The sequence below is a fragment of the Sus scrofa genome, chromosome 1, assembly GCF_054392235.1.
Source record: "Sus scrofa isolate SSC_HxYL_T2T_F1_AM1 chromosome 1, Sscrofa_HxYL_maternal_Yorkshire_Landrace_v2.0, whole genome shotgun sequence".
Lineage (NCBI taxonomy): Eukaryota > Metazoa > Chordata > Mammalia > Artiodactyla > Suidae > Sus > Sus scrofa.
The window spans coordinates 253,337,664-253,364,530 of NC_139383.1; the positions used below are offsets into that span (position 1 = coordinate 253,337,664).

Consider the following 26,867-nt stretch of genomic DNA (forward strand, 5'->3'; position numbering starts at 1 on the left):
ATGAACATGCAGGTGCATGTGTCTTTCTCAAGGAAAGATTTGCCCAGATAGATATATGCCCAAGAGTGGGATTGCTGGGTCATATGGTAGTTCTATGTATAGTTTTCTAAGGTACCTCCATGCTGTTTTCCATACACTTGCCTATCTTTGTCATCAGCTTTAATGCTTCCTGTCCCCCACATGGCCTATAAGCAAATAAATATTATTTTCCTAGTCAAGTTGCCTTCCAAGGAGTCAGGGCTTACTCTTGCTTTCTACTCTCAAATCTGATCTCGGGTATCTGGTGCAATGGATTCTTTTCATGGCCAGATAGCCCCAGTCCACTATTGTTGGAATCATTGCTTAACCTCTCTAAGGCTCTATGTCTTCACCAGTAAAACTGGGTTACTTATAACTATTGTATGGATTAAATGATATTAGTTTTCCAAAACTCCTGGCAAGTAGAAGGTGCTCAATAAACGTTAGTGTTTTGAAATTTTGTTTTCTTTTATTCTTTCCCATTTTGGCCGTGACATTAATGTGGCATATGTACTACTATCCCAGCATCTTGTTTTGGGTAGCAGTGGATATTTTGAGTGCTTTGAGGTATGACATCATTATGCAGAAACACTTCATTTTGAACTACCATCATTCTCAGTGTCCTCAAAGCAATTTAAACAAACCAAATGTATAAAAGCATTTACTTTGTGACATTTATTTTCAATGGCTTGTGAGCCCTTCCATGCTCTTAATAGAAAGCAAAAGCTACAAAAGTTGGCCCCGCTGTTAGGAGGTGCTATTTAAAGCCTTAGTGGGCCAAAAATGACAATTTCGAAATTGACTGTGGAGTGTGATGTTGCCAAGTACTAGCAGACGCTCAGGAAATCTGTCACATTTGCCATGTGTTACCCCAAATCGCAAGAGTCTACAGAGGTTTTTAGAAGAGTTTTTGTCTTAGGAAGCTTTTGCCATCTTCATCTCTAGACTTCCTTTTTTGCTGTGCATGGAACATGCTGCAGCAAAGGAATCACAGGCTGCAAACTGGGGCTCGGTGAATAGGGAGAATGTCCCCCCGTAGAGATATTTGTGGGGCTGCCTGCTGAGCTTAGTTACATGACAGTTACACCTGGGAATCAATGATTTTGTGGAAATGGGGCTATTTCTGCTGCACATGGTTGTTTTACAGTGGTTTAAAGGTCTTCTCTGCCTCTGACTATCTAGGTGACCTTGTAGAGTTATTTAGCATGGGAGTCTCAATTTCATTGTCTATAGAATTGGGTCAGTGGTAACAACCTCATGGTATTTTTATCCAAATGTATTTAAAGTATATAAAGTTCCTACACTGGTATTTGGCATATAGAAGGAACATCAATACACTTTAGCTCTTATTATTTTTAGTAAGATAATCATTGTGATAGGCAGAATAATTACCCTCCAAAGACATCTTCATCCTAATCCTTGGAACTTGTGAATATGTTACCTTTCATGGTAAAAGGGACTTTGCAGGAGTTCCTGCTGTGGTGTAAGGGTTCCGAATCTGACTGCAGTGGCTTGGGTTGCTGTGGAGCATGAGTCTGATCTCTGGCCTGGCTCAGTGGGTTAAAGAATCAGCTATGGCATAGGTTGCAACTGCAGCTCAGGTTCAACCTCTGGCCTGGCAACTTCCATATGCCATGGTATAGCCATAAAAAAATAAATAAAAGGGACTTTGCAAATATGATTAAGGCCCTTGAGAGGGGGTTGTTATCCTTGGTCATTTGAGTGGGTCTGATCTAATCACTTGGACCCTTAAAAGGAGGCTTTTCTTTGTGGTTAGAGAAACAGATGTGACAACATAAGCAGGGTTAGTGACATGCTACCTTGCTGGGTTCGAAGATGAAGAAAGGGGGCTACAAGCCAAGGAATACAGGCAGCCTCTGAAAGCTAGAAAAGGCAAGGAAACAGATTCTTCCCTAGAGATCCCCAACACCTTACTTCAGTCCAGTGAGACCCATGTCAGACCTATGACCTATAGAATTGTGAGAGAATAAGCCTGTGTCACTTTAAGCCACTAAGTTTGCGATAATTTTTTATATAGCAACAGTGGAAAACTAATAGGTGATTAAAGAGAATATCAGAGATTTGTTCAGTTGTATCAAGGATGAGGCCCATATGATGTGCTGGACAAGCTATTAGGGTATATGTGTGAGTCTCCTGGAACTTATTAGTAAGAATGTTTGAAATCTTACCAATTTCTCTTCTGGATAGGAGATATTGCTTACTTTACAAGAATTGAAGTACTTTGTTATACCCAGGTGTTTTTTTTATTGTTGTTTTCCCAATACAGTTTTTTCCTACTATATAGCATGGTGACCCAGTTACACATACATATATACATTCTTTTTCTCACATTATCATGCTCCATCATTAAGTGACTAGACACAGTTCTCAGTGCTACACAGCAGTATCTCATTGTTAATCCACTCCAAAAGCAATAGTTTGCATCTGTTAATCCCAAACTCCCAATCCATCCCACCCCCCGCCACCTCCAGGCAACCACAAGTCTCTTCTCCAAGTCCATGATTTTATTTTCTGTGGAAAGGTTCATTTGTGCCATATATCAGACTCCAGATATAAGTGATATCATATGGTATTTGTCTTTCTCTTTCTGACTTACTTCACTCAGTATGAGAGGCTCTAGTTCCATCCATGTTGCTGCAAATGGCATTATTTCATTCTTTTTATGGCTGACTAGTATTCCATTGTGTATATATACCACATCATCCTAATCCAACCATCTGTCAATGGACATTTGGGTTGTTTCCATGTCTTGGCTATTGTGAATAGTGCTGCAATGAACATGCAGGTGCATGTGTCTTTTTAAAGGAAAGCTTTGTCCAGATATATGCCCAAGAGTGGGATTGCTGGGTCATATGGTAGTTCTGTGTGTAGTTTTCTAAGGTACCTTCATACTGTTCTCCATAGGGGTTGTACCAGCTTACATTCCCACCAACAGTGCAGGAGGGTTCCCTTTTCTCCACACCCTACCAGCACCTGTTATTTGTGGACTTAATAATGATGGCCATTCTGACTGGTGTGAGGTGGTACCTCATAGTAGTTTTGATTTGCATTTCTCTAATAATCGGGGATGTTGAGCATTTTTCATGTGTTTGTTGGCCATTTGTATATCTTCCTTGGAGAATTATCTATTCAGGTCTTTTGCCAATTTTTCTATTGGGTTGTTGGCTTTTTTGCTGTTGAGTTTTATAAGTTGCTTGTATGTTTTAGAGATTAAGCCCTTTTCAGTTGCATCATTTGAAACTATTTTCTCCCATTCTGTAAGTTGTCTTTTTGTTTTTTTTGTTTTGTTTTTTTTTGGTTTCCTTTGCTGTGCAAATGCTTATACCCAAACAGATTTGAATCTAGTCTCAAAAAGTCTCATTACTTATATATGAATTTTGGAATGACCATAACTGCCCATAAAGTTTTGCTATGCCTTATCATTCTGTAGGTGAAAGAACTTAGAAGTCAAAGCTATAAGATGTGGGTCTGAGTCCTGAATATCCTGGAAAAACAAACCACATAACCTCTAAAATGGTTTTATAGGATGGAGATGATAATATTTAGTTTATCTACACATTGTATGGATCAAGGAGATAATGTGAGTAAAGATGCCTTGAGAACTGGCCCACTCTACAAATTCCAGATATGATTATTATTATATTTGCTGTTGCTGTAATCATGTGACAGAATAAAAAATGGGCTCTAGACATTGTTTAGTTCACTAGCCTTGGAACTTGGGTCAAGAGAGGTTGTGTAACTTGGAAATGTTCTCTTGGCTCTCTGGTGTCTGGCCTCTGACCTGTCCTGGATAATCACAGGGAGATGGGTCAGGCTAGGAACTTTACTTATTTGAATGGTACATGCCGGGGTGGTAAAGGATACAGATGTAAGAATTGAGAGGCAGGGGGATCCAGCCATAAGAATTGGTGATGAATTGGGAGGGATTGGCAGCAGGAGAGGATATCCAGGTGGACCTAGGAATTTGGGGAAGTAACAGGGTGGAGTGGGGTGCAGTGACACCATGCTGAGCTGATTAGTTAGTGAAAATGAGAATATAACTTTGAGCTTCTGACTAAATTCATGTGTTCTTTCCACTATACATAGTGGTTTTGGTGGGAAGGAGGAGAGGAATTTGCTTTATATGTGGGTCTTCAAGTGTGATTCATCCCCTGACTTTTGGAAGGAACCTAAGATAGGCTTATTTTGAATTCTGCTCAGGGATTAAGGTATTGCAGTCAGGTGCATTCAGACAGCTGAATGGTCCCCTTCAGTATGTGTTAGGCTCATATCCTCAGAAAAATCTTTAATTTTTGGTCCTGAAAGTTTATTTAATATCCAGACTCATCATGGATAGTCAGGTAAAACAAAATAAGACAAAAAACTCTTTATAAGGCAATAGCAATTCTAAATTCATCTCTAGCTCCCAAGGTCTCCTGAATATGCTCATACTCAACCAAACACATACTTACCCACAGCTCACACACATACATATAGACACATACACTCAAACCGCACACGACTCACACCACACTTATTGTACATATACACACATTCACACTGAGATATACACACATACCCTATATGAATGCCCCCTGTTAAAGAGAATTATAGTACCACTGGTTTCAGGATCTTTTAGGTATTTTGTTTCCAAAGTAACATACTGAATTTCATCCCAGTATGTGCTACATAGAAATGTGACCCATATACAGTGTGTATTTTCCTGGATTGTATTAAGTGGCCATTTGCAAAAGAAGAGTGGATGGGAAGGTGGAATAATGAATTGCTATTCATAGATTCTAATCTAACAGTCATAGTTCTTTATGATTTTTATATGGATGTAAAATTCAGAGGGCTTTCATATTTTCCAATGCATTGTATCCCCCAATAATTCTGTGAAAGAGGCAGGGAGATGTCATTCTTCTTGTTCCACAGATGGCACTCAGAAATGTGACCTGAACTGACCAAGGTAAGAGGTGACTCTAAAAGAAAGGACAGCTGACTGCTTTTCTATAACCACGAGGCTGTTTTCCCCACCTAGTTGCTGAAGAACCACAGCAATAAAGACACTTTAAATGAGGTTTAAAATTGATTAAAAAATAGAGATTATTTAAAGGTTTTCCAAATCTAAGTGTTAAACATGTTTGTTGTGCAAAATTTCATTTTTTTTTTTTTTTTTGTCTTTTTGCCTTTTCTTGAGCCGCTCCCGCGACATATGGAAGTTCCCAGGTTAGGGGTCTAATTGGAGCTGTAGCCACTGGCCTACGCCACAGCCACAGCAACGCAGGATCCGAGCCACATCTGCAACTCACACCACAGCTCATAGCAACACCAGATCCTTAACCCACTGAGCAAGGCCAGGGAATGAACCCGCAACCTCTTGGTTCCTAGTCGGATTCGTTAACCACTGCGCCACGACAGGAACTCCTGCTGTGCAAAATTTCAAAAGGATAGATGAGGAGTTTGGAATTAGTAGATGAAAACTATTACATTTAGAATGGATAAACAATGAGGTCCTACTGTACAGCAGGAACTATATCCAATCTCTCGTGATAGAAGATAATATGAGAAAAAGAATGTGTGTATATATATATATGTGTGTGTGTATATATATATATGTCACTATGCTGTACAGCAGAAATTGGCACAACAATGTAAATCAACTATACTTTAGTAATAAAAAAACTTGGGAAAATAGATGGGAGAAAATTATCTTTAAGGATGACTGACTATTGTTAAGATTTTTGGTGTATTTCCTTCAAAAATATTTTTTATGCATGGAATATCTTTGTTTACTGAATAGGTTAATACTGAATTATAACTTGTCTTTTTTTTTTCAAAAAACATTTTGTCATACATTTTCTTATGTTATATTACCTTAAACATCATAGTCAATAGTTGCAAAGTACTGCATCAAAGGGCTGTACCATAATTTATTTAGCAATCTCTGTTTTAGGATCTAGGTTGTTTCCAATTTCTGGCATGTCCACATTTGATCTAATTTTTCAGGGGCAATATCAAGAATGGGATTATCAGGCTAAAGCAAATTGGATATGTGTTTGCCGCATTGCTTTCTAAAAGTGTTATACCAATCTATCTTTTGTATTGTAGAAATGAAATCAACTTAGGATGGAATATTATTCTTAAAAGACTTCCAGTGGTGCTTGTGGTTGTCATTGCTGTGGTATGGCTGGCCCTGAGGAACTTCTGTATGTCATGCTGCAGGTGCAGCCAAAAAAAAAAAAAAAGAATTCCAGGAACAGCAGGGAATTTCTAACTGGTTGCCTTTCCCACAGGACCCAGCATCTCGCTGTGTTGTTCTCCTCCCTCTTTCCCTTCTCTACTCCCATTTCCAACCTTTCACTGCTCAGCCAACCTCACCCATTCTTTTCCAAGGCACAACAGTTTGGTTTTGCTTCCTTACATTATAAGCCCTCAGGACTTCATTTTTTCCTTCAGGACTTCGTCTTTGTTCCCCCAGATGGCTTATTAAAATATTTTTCTAAACAAAGTTCCCTCCCTACAAAAGGCTCTGGAGCTAGCTGTAAAGATAATTAAAAAAAAAAGAATATAGTTGATTTATTATATATTATTTCCGGGTGTATAACATAGTGATTCATTATTTTTATAAATTATTCTCCATTTTTTTTGTGTGTGTTTTGTCTTTTTAAGGCCACACCTGGGGCATTTGGAGGTTCTGAGCCTAGGGGTCCAATCGGAGCTACACCACAGCTGCCGGCCGGAGCCAGAGCCACAGCAACTCCAGATCCGAGTTGCGTCTGCGACCTACACCATAGCTCATGGCAACGCCAGATACTTAACCCACTGAGTGAGGCCAGGGATTGAATCTGCAACCTCATGGTTCCTAGTTGGATTTGTTTCAACTGCGCCATGACGGGAACTCCAGATTATTCTCCATTTAAAGTTATTATAAAATATTGGCTGTGTTCCCTGTACTGTACAATATATTTTTAATTTGATTTTGAGAAAAATTTAATATGTTAACTTCACCATACAACTATATTCTAATGTTATTATTTTTAAATGTAAAGAAATGGATCCTTATAAGGCCAAAATAACCCAAAGGCCATGAGGTTGGTTTTTACTTTTTTCTTTTTTTTTGTTTAAACAAAATGTGCACCACGATGGTTCAACAAGTAAGGCAAATGCCTTGAATATGAAAGCTGTAGTTTGTAATGTACCACTTCTAGAACCCAGGGAATCATTCTAATTAAATAATCAGGAAACATCAGGACAAGTTGGTTTGCAGCATCCAAAGTGTCCATTTAAGTGTCTTTTTTCTTAATGATCAGAGGTCCCACGTTGTCGCCAGTTTGTTCATTGTGCAAATGTGCAATCCATCATAGAGTGGGAACTTTTTGGACCTCCAACAGCGTCAGTGCACAGCTTTATCTCTTAAATCCTCCATGTCAAAAGCATGTACTATCTTGGGTTGCCTTTCTGGATGTGAGTGTAGTTTACCATAGATTTGTTGCGATGATCTTTAACATAAAATCTTTTGCTGCGATCCACTCAATTCGTACGCTGGAAGTCTTACTCACGGCGCCGTCGCTTGCAAGGATGTGCACAAGGCGCTGAGCACAAACCGGCTCGCGTGGACAGTGGGAGTCAAGGGGCGACAAGCGATGGTCCCAAGTGCACCGACTCCAGGCTCTGTATAATATGTTTTTGTAGCTTATTGATTTTATACATAGTAGTTTGTACTTCTTAATCCCCTACCCCTATTTTGCTCCTCCTCACTTACCTCTCTCTCTCTGATAACCGCTAGTTTGTTCTCTATGAGTCTGTTTCCATTTTGTTATATTCATTCTTTTGTTTTAATTTTTGGATTCCCTGTATATGTGATAACGTATAGTATTTGTCTTTCTCTGTCTCACTTATTTCACTAAGCGTAATACATTTTGTTGCAAATGGTAGAATTTCCTTCTTATTTTTGGCTGAGTATTATCCGTTGTACCTATACGTATCATCTTTGTCCATTCATCTGTTGATGAATCCTTAGGTTGATTCCATATCTTGGCTATTGTGATTACTGCTGGTGTGAACATGGAGGTGCATGTGTGTTTTTGAATTAGTGTTTTTGTATTCTTCAGCTATATACTCAGCAATGAAATTGTTGGATCATATGGTAGTTCTGTTTTTAGTTCTTTGAAGACTCTCCATACTGTTTTCCCTAATGGCTACACAAATTTACATTCCCACCAACAGTGTACTGGATTGCCTTTACTTGTTGGCCATCTGTTTATCTTTGAAAATGGCTGTTCAGGTCTTCTGCCCATTTTAAAATCAGGTTGTTTATCTTTTTGATATAATGATAACATTTTCTTTTTTTCTTTTTTTTTTTTTTGTCTTTTTTCCCTTTTCTAAGGCAGCTCCCGCATGGCATATGGGGATTCCCAGGCTAGAGATCTAATTGGAGCTGTAGTCACTGGCCTACACCAGAACCACAGCAACAAGGGATCTGAGCTGTGTCTGCAACCTACACCACAGCTCATGGCAATGCTGGATCCTTAACCCACTGAGCAAGGCAGGGATCAAACCCATAACCTCATGGTTCCTAGTGGGATTTGTTAACCACTGCGCCACTACAGGAACTCCTGATATAATAATAACATTTTCAACACTGTATCACTCACCAGTGCTTGAAAAAAAATCTGTTTATTTGTTTGAAAAACATGTTTTGTTTGCTTATTTAGGCTGATGGTTTTCATGATCTTGATAAGGATGAACTTTGTAGTTATAACAGGCGTCCTAAGGAGAGAGCCGCTTGCAGGAAGTGCTCCTAGAGATGTCCAAGCAGAGGCTGATGATCCCTCCTTAGGACAATTGTAAATGAAGTTCAAGCAATAGCTGACCATTGGGCTAGAGTAGTTGACCTTGAAGATCTCTGTTAACTTGGGATTCCGTGAATCTACAATATTCAGCTTTCTCTAAATATTAAAACTTATCAGAGGAAGTTCTTGGTGTGGCTCAGCAGAAACAAACCTACCTAGTATTCATGAGAACCCAGGTTTGATCCCTGGCCCCTCTCACTGTGTTAAGGATCTGGCATTGCCATGAGCTGTGGTGTAGGTCACAGATGTGGTTTGGATCTGGCATTGCTGCGGCTGTGGTGTTGGCTATGGTGTAGGTCACAGATGAGGCTTGGATCTGGCATTGCTATGGCTGTGGTGTTGGCTGTGGTGTAGGCTGCCCCTAGCCTGGGAACTTCCATATGCTGCAAGTGCGGCCCTAAAACCAAAACAAAAAACAAAAAGCAAACAAAACCCCCCCCCACAAACAAACAAAAAACCTTATTTATTGATGCTCCATTTTAATGCCTTTTCCTTTAATAACAGCAAGCATAAAGTGTTGGGCTAATGGGTCAGTCACCCATGTCATGTTGCTTCCTCACCTGTGATTCAATGTGATTAGCTCCCTCTGGCAAGCTTCCTCCCAGTGGAATCTTTTTAGGTAATTTTTCTGCCTCTGAGACATTTCAGCCCTTTCACTATTTTAGGAACACACTTCTAAATTATACAAGGTTTTGCTGACACAAAGGCCATAACACCTTGCCAAGAGGAATTCTCCATGAATGGAATAAATTAGGAGAGAAAGCCTGTGAAATGTGTGTCAGTGCAGCTGCTCAGACTTCTTCAAATTCAACACAGCTTGAGGCAGAGGATTCCTGACACTCAGGGCCAGATGATGCTTTTCGTACCCGGAATTAGTTATATCAGAAAGGTGTTGATACCATAGATAGCCTGGGCTTGGAGATGCTAGTATGGTCACCAGCCCTTATCTACCTGCAAGTCACTTTCATTGGATACTCAGATCACTGACACCTTTCATGGAGACTTTTTTTTTCCTTTCCTTTTTTATGGCTGCATCTGTGGCATGTGAAAATTCCTGAGCTAGGGTAGAGTTGGAGCTGCAGCTGCCCCTACACCATAGCCACAGCAAAGATGGATCTGAGCCACGTCTGTGACCTACACCATAGCTTGTAGCAATGCCAGATCTTACCCTACTGAGCAAGGCCAGGATCGAACCTGCTTCCTCATGGATACTAGTCAGGTTCTTAACCAGCTGAGCCACAGTGGGAACTCCTTTTATTAATTTTTTTGGTTTATTTTATTTTTTGGTCATACCTATGGCGTGTGGGGAAGTTCCCAGGCAAGGGATTGAACCCATGCCACAGCCATGACAGCCAACACCTTTCATTTCAATATCATGTAGCTGTTAAGATTGCTGAGGAACATGTTACCCTAATGTATGGTAATTATTCCACTTTGCTCAGAACTAATCTCCTATGCCCCTTTCATAATAAGCCAAATATAAAATATTGCAAAGAACTCTTAGTAATATAAATCCTGGGACCTAAAATATACCAGAGGACTTAAAAGTTAATATACCTTTTATCTTAACAACTTTACTTCTTCAGAAGGAAATAATGAAAGAAATTTTGAGCATGTGTGATTGCAACACTCTATAGTATCCAAAATATGGAACTCTCCTAAAGGTCCTCAATTAGGAGACTATTTATTTATTTATTTATTTATTTCAAGGAAGAATTTATTTATTTATTTATTTATTTATTTATTTTTTGTCTTTTTGCCATTTCTTGGGCCGCTCCAGCGGCATATGGAGGTTCCCAGGCTAGGGGTCTAATCGGAGCTGTAGCTGCCGGCCTACGCCAGAGCCACAGCAATGCCAGATCCAAGCCGCCTCTGCAACCTACACCACAGCTCATGGCAATGCCATATCGTTAACCCACTGAGCAAGGGCAGGGATCAAACCCGTAACCTCATGGTTCCTAGTCGGATTCGTTAACCACTGCGCCACGACGGGAACTCCGGAGACTATTTATATTAAGTGAGGTACATCCATTATATTAGGAATTGTGTTGTAGGAAAAGATTTAGCGAGATGGAGATGTTTATGATACATTACTCAGTAAAAGAACCAATCTACTTTTTCTGTTAAAAAAATATATATGTGGAGTTCCCGTCGTGGCGCAGTAGTTAACGAATCCGACTAGGAACCATGAGGTTGCGGGTTCGGTCCCTGCCCTTGTTCAGTGGGTTAACAATCCGGCGTTGCCGTGAGCTGTGGTGTAGGTTGCAGACGCAGCTCGGATCCTGCGTTGCTGTGGCTCTGGCGTAGGCCGGTGGCTACAGCTCCGATTCAACCCCTAGCCTGGGAACCTCCATATGCCACGGGAGCGGCCCAAGAAATAGCAACAACAACAACAACAACAAAAAGACAAAATATATATATATATATATGTATTTTTTTTTTGTCTTTTGTCTTTTTAGGGCTGCACCCAGGGCATATGGAGGTTCCCAGGCTAGGGGTCCAATCAGAGCTGTAGCTGCCTGCCTACATCAGAGCCACAGCAATGAGGGATCTGAGCCTCATCTGCGACCTACATCACAGCTCTTGGCAATGCCAGATCCTTAACCCATTGAGTGAGGCCAGGGATCGAACCTGCAACCTCATGACGGGAACTCCAAAAAAAAAAAAAAAAAAATATATATATATATATATATACACACACACACACACACACACACACACACATATATATGTATGTATATATATATACACACATATATATGTATATATATATATATATGTATTTTTAAAGAGCATGTTTGACACAGATATAATGATAATGGTTAACATATGCTGAGTGCATACTGTATGTCAGGCATTGTCCAAATTTCTTTGCATGTGTTAACTTATTTAGTCCTTAAGAAAACTCTGTGAAGTACTGTTATTGTTCTCATTTTACTTGGCATGGAAAAAGCTTAGACAACTTGCTTAAGTTTACTAGGCAGAATAGGGATTCATGTGGGGAAAATTTAACTCCAAAGTCTGAGCTGTTAACCACAACTAACACTCTTTTTGATAGATTAAAAAGACCATCTCTGGAGTTCTGGTTGTGGCTTAGCAAAAATGAGCCTGACTAGTATTCATGAAGATGCGGGTTTGATCCCAGGCCCTGTTTGGTGGGTTAAGGATTCAGTGTTGCCTCAAGCTGTGGTGTAGGTTGCAGATGAGCCTCGGATCTGGTGTGGCTGTGGCTGTGTCATAGACTGGCAGCTGTTCTACCCTTGGCCTGGGAACTTCCATATGCCACAGGAGTGGCCCTAAAAAAATATAAATAAAAAAATAAAAAGACCCCCTCTGAAAGTTGCATACATAGATACATTACATATGGATGTTAAGATTATAGGTGATATTTTTATTTTGAGCATTTATAAAGAAAGTAATAATACTGGTAAAATAACATTATAAAAAAGAATCCTGCACTATAAATAGAGCTCTCTAGTTAATTTGTTTACTCAACCAACATGAATTTGGCTAGAAAAATAAAACAGTTTTTCTGTGTGAAATAATCACCATTTGGTATTCAGTGCTTAGCTTTGGGCCAATCAGTTTACTGTCCCACAGAGAAGCCAGGAAAGTAAAACCAAAGCTCCTAATTTTCACTCTAGGTTCAGTTCTTAATTGGTATCAGACTAATATTGACCTAGGCTATTTATATTTAGCAATTATATTCCTTTCTTGTGTTGCAGGCCTCAGAATTGCATAATATTGGCACTAGAGCAGTTTTTCTCAGCTGGGGGTAATTTTGTTCCTTAGCAAACATTTGGCAGTGTCTGGAGACATTTTTAGTGTGGCACCTAGGGTGGGGTGCTGCTACTGGCATCTACAGGGTGGTTCAAGGATTCTGGGAGTTCAAGGGTACTGATGAGCGTCCTGTGGTTCACAGGATGGCCCTTCACAACAAAGACTTACCTGGTCCCAGATGTCAATAGTATAAAGAAGCCCTGCCCTGCAGGTTGTCAGAGGTCATCTGGTCCCACTTCCTGTTCTGGAGGCACTAACCTGACTCCCAGCTGCTCTGACTTCGCCAAACTTACTGCTCTTTCTTTCTGGCAGAGCTTGGGAGGCTGCATCTCCACCCACACATTCTGGGTCTGTGAAGAGATGCTGGCAATGGAAAGAGCATGGGCATTGGCATCAGATAAGAGAGACCAGGCAGACCTGTACTGGGGACCCAGACCGGCCATTTACTGATCTGTGAGGCTGTGGGCAAATTATTTACCTTCTCCTAATGTTGGTTTTCTCATCTATAAGCTGGGAATGGCAACAGCAACTTCCCAGGGGTGTTGTGAAGACTTTCTGAAATACTGTTTGTAAAATATCTGGCATGGTACCGATATATAGTGGGTGCTTGATGAGAGTGTTTTTTCCTTTCCACTTTATCCTGAGGAAGAGCATCAGTGATCAAATTAAGCATCACAGTATAAATTAAACATGAGGAAGTGATCCAATGGGCACAAGTTAGGTTCTTAAAAGTTGGTATCATGCAACATCAACTTTTATGTGTCTGGCTGATGATGAATCAACATCCTTTCTTCTGTTTGCTTGGAAAATTACCAGCTTCATGTGTTGGAGGAGCCTAGCAATGGGCCTTGCCTGCTTATTTCTAAGAGAAGATTCAGCACTATCATAGCAGTTCTTTTTGAGCTACATTTATCTCCTGCTTTCCCACCATTACAGCTCTATTAGCTAACTGCCTTGGAGGAACTAAACATTGTGATAATCATGATAATTATAGTAATAGTCACAACAATAATAGCTAATAGCTAGCACTTATATAATATAATGTTTTCTATACACCAGACACTGTTCTAAATACCTTACATATGCTAACCCATCTCATTACTATAACCCTCTGAGGATGACCGTGGTAGGCTGAACAATTGTCCACAAAGATGTCCATGTCCTAATCCCAGGAGCCTGTGTGTCAGCAACCTTACATGGGAAAAGGGACTTTGCAGAAGTGATTAGATGCAGGCCTTTGAGATGAGAAGATCATCCTGGATGCTCTGGCCAGGCCCAGCATAACAACAGAGGTCCTTAAAAAATGTAAAGACGTCCCCTGCTGTTGTCAGAGGAAGATACATAAAGATAGAAACAGGGTCAGAGAGCGATGATGCTACTGTCTTTGAAGATGAAGGGAGGGGAGCCACAAGCTAGAGGAATGTAAGGAGCTTCTAAAAGCTGGAAAAGGCAAGGAAATTGATTCTTCCCTAGATCATCTCTAGATCGACAGAGGATCTAACCCTTGCTTACCTCTTGATTAGCTCAGTGAGACCTTCAGGCTTCTGACTTCCAGAGTTGTAGTATAATAAACTTGTGTTGTTTTAAGCCATTAAAGTTGTGGTAATTTATTGCAGCAGCAATAGTACACTAATATTTGCTCTTTTGTAGTTGAGGAGACTAAGACTTGGCGAGGGGAAGAAGTTTGCCGAGGTTTGCACAGCAGCAGCTGGGAGCCCCGCTGTGGTCATCTGATTCTAGCGCCCGTTTCTCATCACTGCATGGTACTGCCTATGAGAAAAGGATGCCTGGCGGTGACTGTCCCTACCACCTAGACTGATGTGACAAAAATGGAACTTGGTGAGTGACTGCTAAACACTGGCTCAAAAGGAAAATAAACACTCACATCATCTCCTAAAATCTTTTTGTCATACCAACATTTGAACTCTTCTACTCTCCTGAGAACTTTGTGCTTACGATAAAAGTTGATCATCCTGACACTTTTGAACTTAAATTCTTATTTGCTTACTTTGTTAGTGGGCATTTTTTTTGTCATTTCTTTAAGTTTTATAATCCTTTTTTGGTTTACAAAACACATTAGTATTTGTTGCTTATTTAATTCTCATAATAATCCTATGTGGTGGATAAAGTAGATGGATCTGAAGCTCTGAAAATTTATTTTGCAGCCAAAGCAAAACAACCAATAAGGGTAAAAGCAGGAATTCTGGAGTTCCATTCCAAATATAGTGCTATGTACAGTACATCTTATTTTTGTGTGATTTTGTACAAAGCCATAAATCTATTGTTGTATTTTCATTTATATTGAGACCAAGCACCACCTCCTCCTTTTAGAAAATTGTTACTCAGAGTCTGATAAGGATGCATGAGTGATTTTAAGGGCATATCTATCACTTCCAGTTACAGACCTTATGAAATGAGTCTCAACATAAGACAAGTAAAATCTAATTTCTCTTTGGCTTTTATTTGTCATTTGCCAGTGAGTTACTCATTATGTCTAATCATTAGTTTATAGTTGTTACATAATGTCACAGTATTTAGAATAACAGTTAAATAGGGTGCAAATCAGTTTTGTGTATGTATGATCAGTAAATCCAGAGTATTGAGAAAAGAATATTCTGTGTCAGATGTAATTTTTTCTATTTGAGTATTTATCCTATGGATGTTGAAACCTCAACATTTGGACATCCATAGGATAGAGAGATTTTAGTAGTGTCATAGCTTCTTCACCCTCTCAGCGAAGTTACAGAAACACTGTAAAATAACTCTGTGGTTACATTAGCTAATTAATTAATATATTAAAAATCTTCTACAAAGGGTTTGCTATGTGCTGTGAATTATGGTAGATAGGAAAGAGAATCCAAAAGTGGATTAGAAACAGTTCCCATTCTCACAAAGTTCACAGAATTCCATTGGAGTATAGACCCATAAGACGTAAACCTCAAAGCAGTTGGATCAGAAAGGATACAGAAGTCTTTTGTAGGTAAGACCTGAATAGACATTTCTCCAAAGAAGATATACAGATGGCCAACAAACACATGAAAAAATGCTCAACATCGCTGATTATAAGAGAAATGCAAATCAAAACTACCATGAGATACCACCTCACACCCGTCAGAATGGCCATCATTAATAAATCCACAAATAACAAGTGCTGGAGGGGCTGTGGAGAAAAGGGAACCCTCCTGCACTGCTGGTGGGAATGTAAACTGGTACAGCCACTATGGAGAACAGTTTGGAGATACCTTAGAAATCTATACATAGAACTTCCATATGACCCTGCAATCCCACTCTTGGGCATCTATCCGGACAAAGCTCTACTTAAAAGAGACACATGCACCCGCATGTTCATTGCAGCACTATTCACTATAGCCAGGACGTGGAAACAACCCAAATGTCCATCGACAGATGACTGGATTCGGAAGAGGTGGTATATATACACAATGGAATACTACTCAGCCATAAAAAAGGATGACATAATGCCATTTGTAGCAACATGGATGGAACTAGAGACTCTCATCCTGAGTGAAATGAGCCAGAAAGACAAAGACAAATACCATATGATATCACTTATAACTGGAATCTAATATCCAGCACAAATGAACATCTCCACAGAAAAGAAAACATGGACTTGGAGAAGAGACTTGTGGCTGCCTGATGGGAGGGGGAGGGAGTGGGAGGGATCGGGAGTTTGGGCTTATCAGACACAACCTAGAATAGATTTACAAGGAGATCCTGCTGAATAGCATTGAGAACTATGTCTAGATACTCATGTTGCAACAGAAGAAAGGGTGGGGGAAAAAACTGTAACTGCAATGTATACATCTAAGGATAACCTGACCCCCTTGCTGTACAGTGGGAAAATAAAAAAAAAATAAATAAAAGAGCATTAGAAAGAAAAAAAAAAAAAGAAGTCTTTTGTAGGTAGAAAGTAGGCCAAGAATATGGAGGTATAGTTCAAGCAAAGGTATCAGAGCGTGAGAAGGCAGAGAAGTTTCAGGAATTGCATATGGAGGCTAAAAAGGTATGTGTGTGTGTGTATGTGTGTGTGTGTGTGTGTGTGTGTGTGTGTGATGTGTGGCCATACCACGAAGTGTGGGTATGTCCGACTAGGTAATGTGAGTCATTGAAATGGTTTAAGCAGAAACAGATAAAATCATTTTTACAAAAAATTTTAAAAATGATTTTGTTTTTTCCATCATAGTTGGTTTACAGTGTTCTGTCAATTTTCTACTGTACAGCAAGGTGACCCAGTCACACATACATATATACATTCTTTTTCTCACATTATCCTCCATCATGCTCCATCATAAGTGACTAGATATAGTTCCCAGTACTATACAGCAGGATCTCATTGCTTATCCATTTCAAAGGCGATAGTTTACATCTATTAACTCCAACTTCCCAGTCCATCCTACTCCCTCCCGCTCCCCCTTGGCAACCACAAGTCTGTTCTCCAAGTCCATGATTTTCTTTGCTGTGGGAAGGATCATTTGTGCCATATATTAGATTCCAGATATAAGTGATATCATACGGTATTTGTCTTTCTCTTTCTGACTGACTTCACGCAGTATGAGAGTCTCTAGTTCCATCCATGTTGCTGCAAATGGCATTATTTTGGTCTTTTTAATGGCTGAGTAATATTCCATAGTATGTATATGCCACATCATCCTAATCCAATCATCTGTCAATGGACATTTAGGTTGTTTCTATGTCTTTGCTATTGTGAATAGTGCTGCAATGAACAAATGGGTGCATATGTCTTTTTCAGAGAAAGTTTTGTGCAGATATATGCCCAAGAATAGGAATGCTAGGTCATATGGTAGTTTTCTAAGGTATCTCCATACTGTTTTCCACAGTAGTTGTACCAGTTTACATTCCCATCAACAGTGCAGGAGGGTTCCTTTTTCTCCACATCCTCTCTAGTATTTGTTATTTGTGGATTTATTAATGGTGGCCATTCTGATTGGTGTGAGGTGGTAATTTAAATGCATTACTTTGCTGTGTGGAGGCCTAGCTGATGATCAGTTATTAGATTAATTGCTGTAGTTGAGTGAGGCTAAGAGCCTGAACTAAGATCATGGAATCGAGAATGGAGAGAAAGGGGTAAAACTGATCTCTTAGAAATGAAAGCAGTGGGCATTTATGAATAATTGAATGGAGACAATGTTGAAGAAATTATTTTAGTGTTGTGACATTAATTTTTCTAAAAGATGCTTTATTTAAGTTAGTGTATTTAGTATCCACACAAGTTAGATTTTCTTTTAGTCATTCATTCAACAAGCATTTATCGAGTAGCTCCCTTAAAAGCAAATCCCAATGTTTTAAGCATGGTGGGACTGTGCTTATTATGTATTTCATATGATATTTGGTCTTGACCCTTAAGGAACTTATTGTGTAGTGAAACTTATTTAAGGACCCTGGAAATACTGTTTTTATTCTTAAATCATGTTTCTAGGCTTGAGCAATAGATGCTTTTTCCTGGGACTTTGCTTCTTGAGCAAGTGGCACAGAACCAGTGGGTGGTGGTCTCTTGTAGGCTGTGTCCTAGAGCCTTTCCTATCCACAGGTGGACCAGAGTTCTTTGCATCTTTACCCTCTGAAGTTCCCTTAGTCCCATCTGTTTCTAAACCTGAATTTCCAGGCTTTTCCTGATTCTGTAAATCCCTAGAAATCTGTTGAATTTTCCTTGTACTAGTCAGAGTTGGTTTCTTTGGCTTACCTTCCTTGTGTGCTGATATATTTGATTTTCTTGATATATTCAATTTTCTTATCTTTGCTTTTTTCTCTCTACATTTGTTGAAAAATTTCAAGCTTGTCTTCTGCTTCATCTATTCTGTTTTCTGAAGTTTTGATTCTGCTCTTAACTGCCTGCAAAGCCAGTTTTAATTCTTCTGTTCCACTTTGGTCCTTTCAGATCCTTTTCTATTGCAGTCTCATCTCTATTGTTTCTTTTTATTTTATTTTATTTTGTCTTTTTAGAGCCACATCCACGGCATATGGAAGTTCTTGGGCTAGGGGTCAAATTGGAGCTGTAGCTGCCACAGCTACAGCAACGCAGTATCTCAGCCACGTCTGTGACCTATATACCACATCTACATGGCAACACTGGATCTTTAACCCACTGAGTGAGGCCACAGATCAAACCTGCATCCTCATGGATGCTAGTTGGGTTTGTTACTGCTAAGCCATGATGGGAACTCCCATTTCTATTGTTTTTAGTTTCAAATTGTTCTCTTCATATGGATATCTTTTCCTCTTTCACAGGGAATTTGCCTGCCTTCACACAGTGAAGATTGCCAAAGCATTTTACTCCCATCAAATATTTTCTCACCAAAGAAAGAATAATGAATATTATTTAATTCCTTAAATCAACTGCATTTTAGGGAGAAAGCCCAGTGTCCAGAAATACTGTTTTGAAGATTGTATCACAAAGAAACTCAAATACATTCCTTTCTGTTTCCCACATCAAAATATCTTGGATTCAGATAAAAAAAAGAAAAACAAAACAAAACAAAACAAACCATAGACACCAATGGATTTATGGCTGTCAGTTTCTGCTGTTTAATCTCCCCCCACTCCCATTTCTATGAAGTCTACCTCCCTAGGATTCACAAAGGCCATTTCTTCAATAAGCAGGACTCATCATTGCTTGTTTTCCTCCATGCCTGGCCACATTCAGGCCTCACATACATCATAATATTTTAATGGACTAGAAAGACCTCTTCACTTGTCACGAGATGAAATTCTTCTCTCCTGAATCATCAGTTTACTAGTGTTTTTGGGTTTTTGCCTTCCAGATCCTATTCCATCCCCTGAATATGTGTTATGGCTCACAACCAATTCCCACTTTCCTTAGCATTTCTTATCATTTTCAACAAAATGGGAAAGACTCTCCTTCGCCTCTTTTGTTAAAGAATATCTTGCTTTATTTTTTCTTGTCACTCTTCTGACTATTACTTCAGAGGCTGAGAATAGGCTGACTGCAGGAGATTATATGACTTGCTCTTCTGCACCTGTTTTAAGGAGAGTGAGAAATGGAGGTAGAGGAAGCTTGCTGTGTCATAGTATTTTGTTACTCCCTTTATCTTTTATTACTCCCTTTCCATAGGCAGTTGGACATACAAGGCATAGGTATGTCCAACTGCCTATGCCATTTCTACTTGGATAGCTTATAGGATCCTCACACTCAATGTGTGTAAAACCCTGTTCATATCCCTCAACTCTGAACCCAACCTAAAGCTTGCTCCCACTTCAGTTGTCCTGAATTCAGGAAATACCACCCACATGCCTAGCAATTATCTTTGACACTTCTTTCTCTCCTCAACCTTATCATTACTGAATTCTATTGAGTATATCTCTTAAATAAGTCTTAAATTATTCGTAACATTTACCCATGATAATTTCTACAACTCTTGCCTAAGTTAATGGTAACTCTATATCCTGGAATGAAACCACCTAAGTGATTATAAGGAATCTTTTGGTGGCACAGCTTAAACAATAGAGGACTTATATAATTGAAAAGGCCAGAGTCAGGTTTAGCTTCAGATAAGATTTGATTGGCAATGTCAACCAGGTCACCCAAATCCTGGTTTCTTTCAGTTTGTTCTTTCTTCCTTCTACTTTGTTATCTCCCTGCTCAAACTGGTTACCTTGTCAAATAAGAGGCTGCCAGGAGGTCTGAAGTCCTCATACTTCTTTGTTCATGATCTTTGGGGTGAGGAAACATTTCTCCCAGTAGCTCTCATAGAAAAGTGAAAAAACGTCTTTCCCAGAAATCATTAAACACCCACCCCCCCAATCCATTTGCTCAGTTTGTGTTGCAAGTCTTTCCCTGAATCAGTCGCTATGGTCAAAGGGATGGATTTTGCCAATTGGAGGGTTACTCTGTGACCTAAAGGGAGATAATCCTGTTTAAACCCCAAGGTGAAAAATGTCACATAGGAAATAACTGCAAGGAATTTTGGGGATTTGTAACTCAGAAGGAAAAGAAAGTGAACCATATTTGAGTCATCCATGACACCACCACTTTTGTTCCCCTCTAATCTTTTCACGTTGGTGGAGACAGTGCAATCTTTTAAAAAAAGAAATTGCGTTGTGCCATTCCTTTTTAACCCCACTTTGCTCCTCGGATAAAGATAAAAATAATCATTGGAGTTCCTGTTGTGGATCAGTGGAAACGAACCCGACTAGTATCCATGAGGATGCAGGTTCCATCCCTGGCCTTGCTCACTGTGTCAAGGATCCAGGCTTGCCTGGCGCTGTGGAGTGGGTCATAGACATGGCTCAGATCTGGCGTTGCTATAGCAGTGATGTAGGCTGTAGCTCCGCTTTGACCCTTAGCCTGGGAAATTCCATATGCAACACCTGTGGCCCTTTAAAAAAAATCTTTGACATGCCTTACAAGTTCCATCTGGCCTTGCCTACCCATCCAGCCTCATCTATTACCACTCTCTGCTCTTGGTCACCATCCACTCACACCTCTGGCTTTTGTTCATTCTGTTGGCTTATCATGGCTTTTTCCTATCTCACTGCCTTCAAATCTGCTGTGCCATCTACCTGGATGATCCTAGCTACACTCTTCACCCAGAAAACACTTCATCTCTGCTTCTCTGTTATAGTCCTTTCCACTACTTAAACTAAGTTCTAATTAGATTGGTGACCTAAGGCTTATTTTTCCAACAAGTCTGTAAGCACCACAAAGATGAAAGCAGAGTTTATACTTTGTAAAAAGCTCTGTTTCCCTGGCATCTAGCATAGCTCTTGGGCCTTGTTCATCAAAGACACCTGCCACTTCCCTTCTAACATCACTCTCATTTGGTGACAGCAGCTGTCCCCCACTTGCCTCTCTTTGTTCATTTGTTAGATTGGACATCATTACCCAACCTGTTCTTCACCTTGAGTAAAACCCTTCACTTTGAAGAGTGTAAGTGTCCTCATATCTAACCCAGGAAGAAGATATTTACCTCTTAGGATGCTATAAAATTAAATTAGCTAAAGTGTGTATAAATGTTTAGGACACTCAGTATACTCTGATGAATGATTGCTAACTTAAAATTGGAATATTTATTTGGAGAACTTGTCCATCTGATTTCTGTCCAGGTAGTAACTTCTGTACTGGGGAATAGCTGAATGACCCTTGGAAAGTGATTTTTGCCCTTTCTTAATAAATAGCTTTTGAACACTTAGGATGTGGGGTGTTTTCTCAGGCTATTCAGGGACAAGTGAAGAAAGAAATCTGAAAGACGGAGAGAAGAGATACTCTCCAGAGCTGCTGGTTTTACTTGCACTTCATCCCAACCTGACATAAATATACACATTTTTCATTGTTTTCTGTTATTGAAACCTGAATCTCATTATATACCAGTCTACAAGGTCTTTGTAAAGGATTTTAGTTCTTTGCTCTTGTTTTCATTTTTCAGATTGTATTTCTGCTTGGCTAGACTTATTCTTCAGATGTACTTTGTTAAAGGCCCTATCATAAAACATAATCATTTTTACATGAATTATAATTTCACAAATGGATTTCTTAACCTATTCCTGAGTATTCACTAAGGAGATTCATAGGAAAGGAATGACTAAGGTGGCTGGGCACTTTAGTATTCATTATATTATTGCATAACTTAAAAATTTATCCTTTTATTATAAAAACAACTCATATTCACTATAGAAAATTTAGAAGATATAGATAAGGAAAAAAAATTTGAAATCTTATCACACAAAGAGAGAACTTATCACTGTTGACATTTTGATAAGTGTCATCCATGCAGGGTGCACACATGCATGGACCCTGTTTCAAATGATCAAAAGGAAGTCAGAATATTCATCCAGTGTTATAATGTTTTTCAGGAAACAGTAAATTGTGATCTCCCTCAGTGAAGTCTTATCAGTGCCTGTAGTTTTACCGTCGATTTTCTTGCTTTGTCAGGTAGACCTATCACATACAGGTAATATTTTGACCTTATTTTTGCAAGTGTTCATACCTGCTGATTTGTTTTCCTGCCTAATTTCATTGAATTTCCAGAACAGTGATAATTGTGATCACAGTAGCTTATCATGTTCTTGACTTCAATGCAGTTGTGTGCAGTGATGTGTATGTAATGAGCGTGTGTGTGTGTGTGTGTGCATGTGCTGTATGTGTGTCGGTGTTGACTGCATCAAATGAAAGGGGTCCTGAAAGTCTATGATTGGTTGGTGGGGTAGGATAATTAGCCATCAGTACAGTTTAAAGGACTGAATACATTTAGAGCAAATAAATTTTTCCAGCATTGGGAAGTTAAAAAAGGATTAAAGATGAGGGAAAACTAAAGGCTGACTCACCACTATACTTTCTGAGACATTAGGTGGTAGAAATTCATTTATATGCCATGTTTTTTGGGGGGATGGGTGAGTTGGGATATAGAAAGGTAACCACTTAAAATCCGTTTTGCTGTCTTGGAGCAACAACACTTGAAAGCAACCCCTGGATCCATGCAGTAGCTAATTCAAGCACAGAGATGGAAGAACAGCAAAGATTTTACACCCAGAAAAAGGTCCAAGAAGGAGACCTTTGAGAGCCAAACCATGTAATTTGCACAGAGGCCAGGCTAAGCATAAAGTTTTAAAGAGAAACCTGGCCTCTGTCACAGCTATGTAAGCAAACACCAGAGGAAAAGGCATGAAAAAGATATTTCCTTGTTATAGCTGCCATTCGTTCATAGAACCTGACATAAAGCAGCAGATTGAAGAAATTCCAACAACAACCAGATGGGCAGTGAGGGAAAACCTAGGCCTTGACAGACCTTTTCTAATTCCAGTGTAAGCAGATAAAGGAAAATCAATATGAGATTCTTAAAAAAATAGGATGGCAAAACAAAGATGTTAAAAATTCAGAGGTGCAACAGAAGAAAGGGTGGGGGAAAAACTGTAATTGTAATGTATACATGTAAGGATAACCTGACCCCCTTGCTGTACAGTGGGAAAATTAAAAAAAAAAATTCAGAGGAAGCACAAACTTTTTTTTGACAAAGATTCTCTATGGGATTTATAAAGCATTTTGATAGCATCTGTTTATGGGATTAACTAAATTTATAGTGTTTCATCAAGTCTAGGATGAAAAGTGAAAGACAGTATAATGAGAGCTTATCCAGATGAACAAAGAACTTCTTGAAAGGCATGCAGAAATAAAGACCTGGATTAGAGTTTAATTAAATTAAAAATGTAATATCAGATTTAAAATCAGAATTAGGAATGCACAAGGCAAAAGTGCATTTTTTGATTTTTGATTTTAAGAAATTATGTAAGCTATGCAGGAGACAATTTTGAAATGCTTTTTTGGAATATAGCAAAAATGATATGTAAATGTAAAGATGACAGGAAAATCATAGGAATGGAAAAAAGAACAGGTATTAAAAATATGAATAGGAGTTCCTGCTATGGTGCAGTGAGTTAAGAATTCAACTGCAGGAGTTCCTGTCGTGGCTCAGTGGTTAACGAATCTGACTAGGAACCATGAGGTTGTGGGTTTGATCCATGCTTTTGCTCTTACTCAGTGGGTTAACGATCCAGCATTACTGTGAGCTGTGGTGTAGGTTGCAGACGCCGCTTGGATCCCGCGTTGCTATGGCTCTGGTGTAGGCTGGCAGCTGCAGCTCCAATTTGATCCCTAGCCTGGGAACCTCCATATGCTGTGGGAGCAGCCCAAGAAATGGCAAAAGGACAAAAAAAAAAAAGTGGCTCAGATCCCTACAGAGGTGTGGGTTCGATCCCCAACCAGGCACTGTGGGTTAAAGGATCAGGCACTGCCACAGCTGTGGCATAGGTCGCAGCTGAAGCTCAGATTCAGTCCCCAGCCCAGGAACACCCCTATGCTGTGGGTGTGGCAATTAAGAAAAATGAATGCTGTAGAAGGAAATCAAAATAAATGAAAAATAAGTTTCTTTAAGAATTTTTTACACACTGAAAAACCACCTGAATGTGTAGGTTGGAAGGACTCACTGTGCCTAAAGTGACAATTCTGGTAAGATGAATAAATTTCATGGAGGGCCAGGCCACCTGGAGCTCCTTCTTTCATTATAGATCAGTAACATTTGGAAGTGGCTCTAATGGGGCTCAAACAGTAATATTGTCATACCAAGTAGGAAGTCAGCAGTTATCAGACCTTTGCTTGACATGACTTCTTACTAATAAGATGGTCATCCCAAAAGTGATGGGTAGTAATGTGTGGAAGAATGACTCCCTTAGTGATACTGAGAATAAGAAGCAGAGAATCCAACACCAAGCGATGGCTATGGCTTCTCAACAAAGAAGTGACCAAAAGACAGCTGCTGAGACTTCCCATAGTCCCAGGTCTCTTCCTCATGTTACTAGATTATGGAACTTTCCTTCATTTTGGATTTAAAAGGAATTTAATTGTGTCCAGGGAAGGACCTCAGGGAGAAATTAACCAGATCATCTTAGGGCAAAGAACAGCTCGAGTTAAAATTGTCCTCATTCAAGGATGAAAATAAAGCAAAATAAAATGGAATGGAATCTGACAGAAATTATGAAATGATTATAAAAGATAAAATAAGAAAAATAAAATAGAAAGGGGTGGAGAAAAATACTTTTGAAAGCAGTTTTCAGCAAGAAACAGTATGCAACCCATACTGTACTATAAGTTAAAGAAAACATGTGCTTTTGAGACAAGAGCTAATTAATGAGTATCAGAACAAGGAACTGAGTCGTAGGTGGAGCTATCCCAGCAAAGCCAAGAGTGTAGGGAAATGTCCCAAAATACATGTTAAAATGTCATTAGAGAAGTGCAAATTAAAGCCACAATGAGGAGTTCCCACTGGGGCGCAGCGGAAATGAATCCAGCTAGGAACCATGAGGTTGTGGGTTTGATCCCTGGCCTCGCTTAGTGGGTTAAGATCCAGCATTGTGGTGAGCTGTGGTGTAGGTTGCAGACATGGCTCGGATCTGGCATTGCCGTGGCTGTGGTGAAGGCCGGCAACTACAGCTCTGATTGGACCCCCTAGCCCAGGAACCTCTGTATGCCATGGGTGTGGCCCTAAAAAGACAAAAGACAAAATAATAAAATAAAAATAAAAATAAAAATAAAGCCACAATGAAATATCTCCTACCAGAATGGTTGTAATCCGAAAGACTAGAAGTGTCAATGGAAAACAAGTTGTTTTAAAATGTTTTTTTTCTTTCTGGAAAACCATCTGAATTTGTAGCTCAAGATAACTCACTGTGCCTGAAGTGAAAATCCTGGTTCGATGAGGGAAAATCCTGTTTTGATGAGGGAGCTAATTACTGATGGGAATGAAGAGTGCTGTAGTAATTTCATAGATTCTTAAAATTTTAAATGTACATTTTCCAGATGTCCTAACAATTCCACTCCTACATACCTACCCAAGGACGGTCTTGTATGCAGATGTTCATAGTGACATTACTTGACATAGTTCAAAAGTAGAAACAACCCAAATGTCTGTTAACTGGTGAATGGATAAGGAAAATATACATACAATGGAATAATGGTAACAACAACAACAAAAAAACCAAAACAAGCTACCGAGACATGCCACAGAATAAATGTCCCTAAAACACTTTAAACTCTCCTGTCCCTTGTTTTTATTTTTTTATCTTTATTTTATTTTTTTTATTATAGTTGATTTACGATGTTCTGTCAATTTCTGCTGCACAACAAAGTGACCCAGCCATACATCCATATGCATTCTTTTTTCCACATTATCCTCCATCGTGTTCCATCACAAGTGATCAGATATATTTCCCTGTGCCATACAGCAGATCTCATGGCTTATCCATTCCAAAGGTAATAGTTTGCATCTACTAACTCCAAACTACCAGTCCCTCCCTGTCCCTCCCAGCCCCTCCCCCTCCCCCTCAGCAACTACAAGTCTGTTCTCCATGTCCACCAGTTTGTTTTTCTGTAGATGGGTTCATTTGTGCCATATGTTAGATTCCAGATATAAGTGATATCATATGGTATTTGTTTTCTGAAACACATTATACTCTCCTGTCCCTTGTTTCTGAATGTATCTGTCTGGCAAAAGCCCAACCCTAGATGAGCCTGAATGTCTGCCTTTGCCTTGTCTGCTCTCAGCTTCCTAGACATGTGAGCAAAATGCCACAGTCAGATTGAATTGGTGTCAGTATAAAGCTGTGGTTATCAACCTCCATTGATTGCTCTCTGCTCACCAGTTTCCCAAGCAGCCCAAACTGTAGCCCTCC

The 26,867-nt window shown here is 39.5% G+C and overlaps 1 protein-coding gene across 2 annotated transcripts in view; it reads left to right on the forward strand.

The window, feature by feature from the left end:
* The window catches only part of LOC106509220 (uncharacterized), a 424,782-nt gene that overhangs the window by 129,091 nt on the left and 268,824 nt on the right, over positions 1-26,867 (forward strand). For both annotated transcript variants that reach the window (XR_014824849.1, XM_084991349.1), the window contains one exon: positions 14,304-14,492. Coding sequence is in view for 1 of the 2 variants with exons in the window: in XM_084991349.1 (XP_084847475.1) it covers positions 14,304-14,467 (164 nt within the window). In the remaining variant the exon portion in view is untranslated. The remainder of the gene's footprint in view (positions 1-14,303; positions 14,493-26,867) is intronic.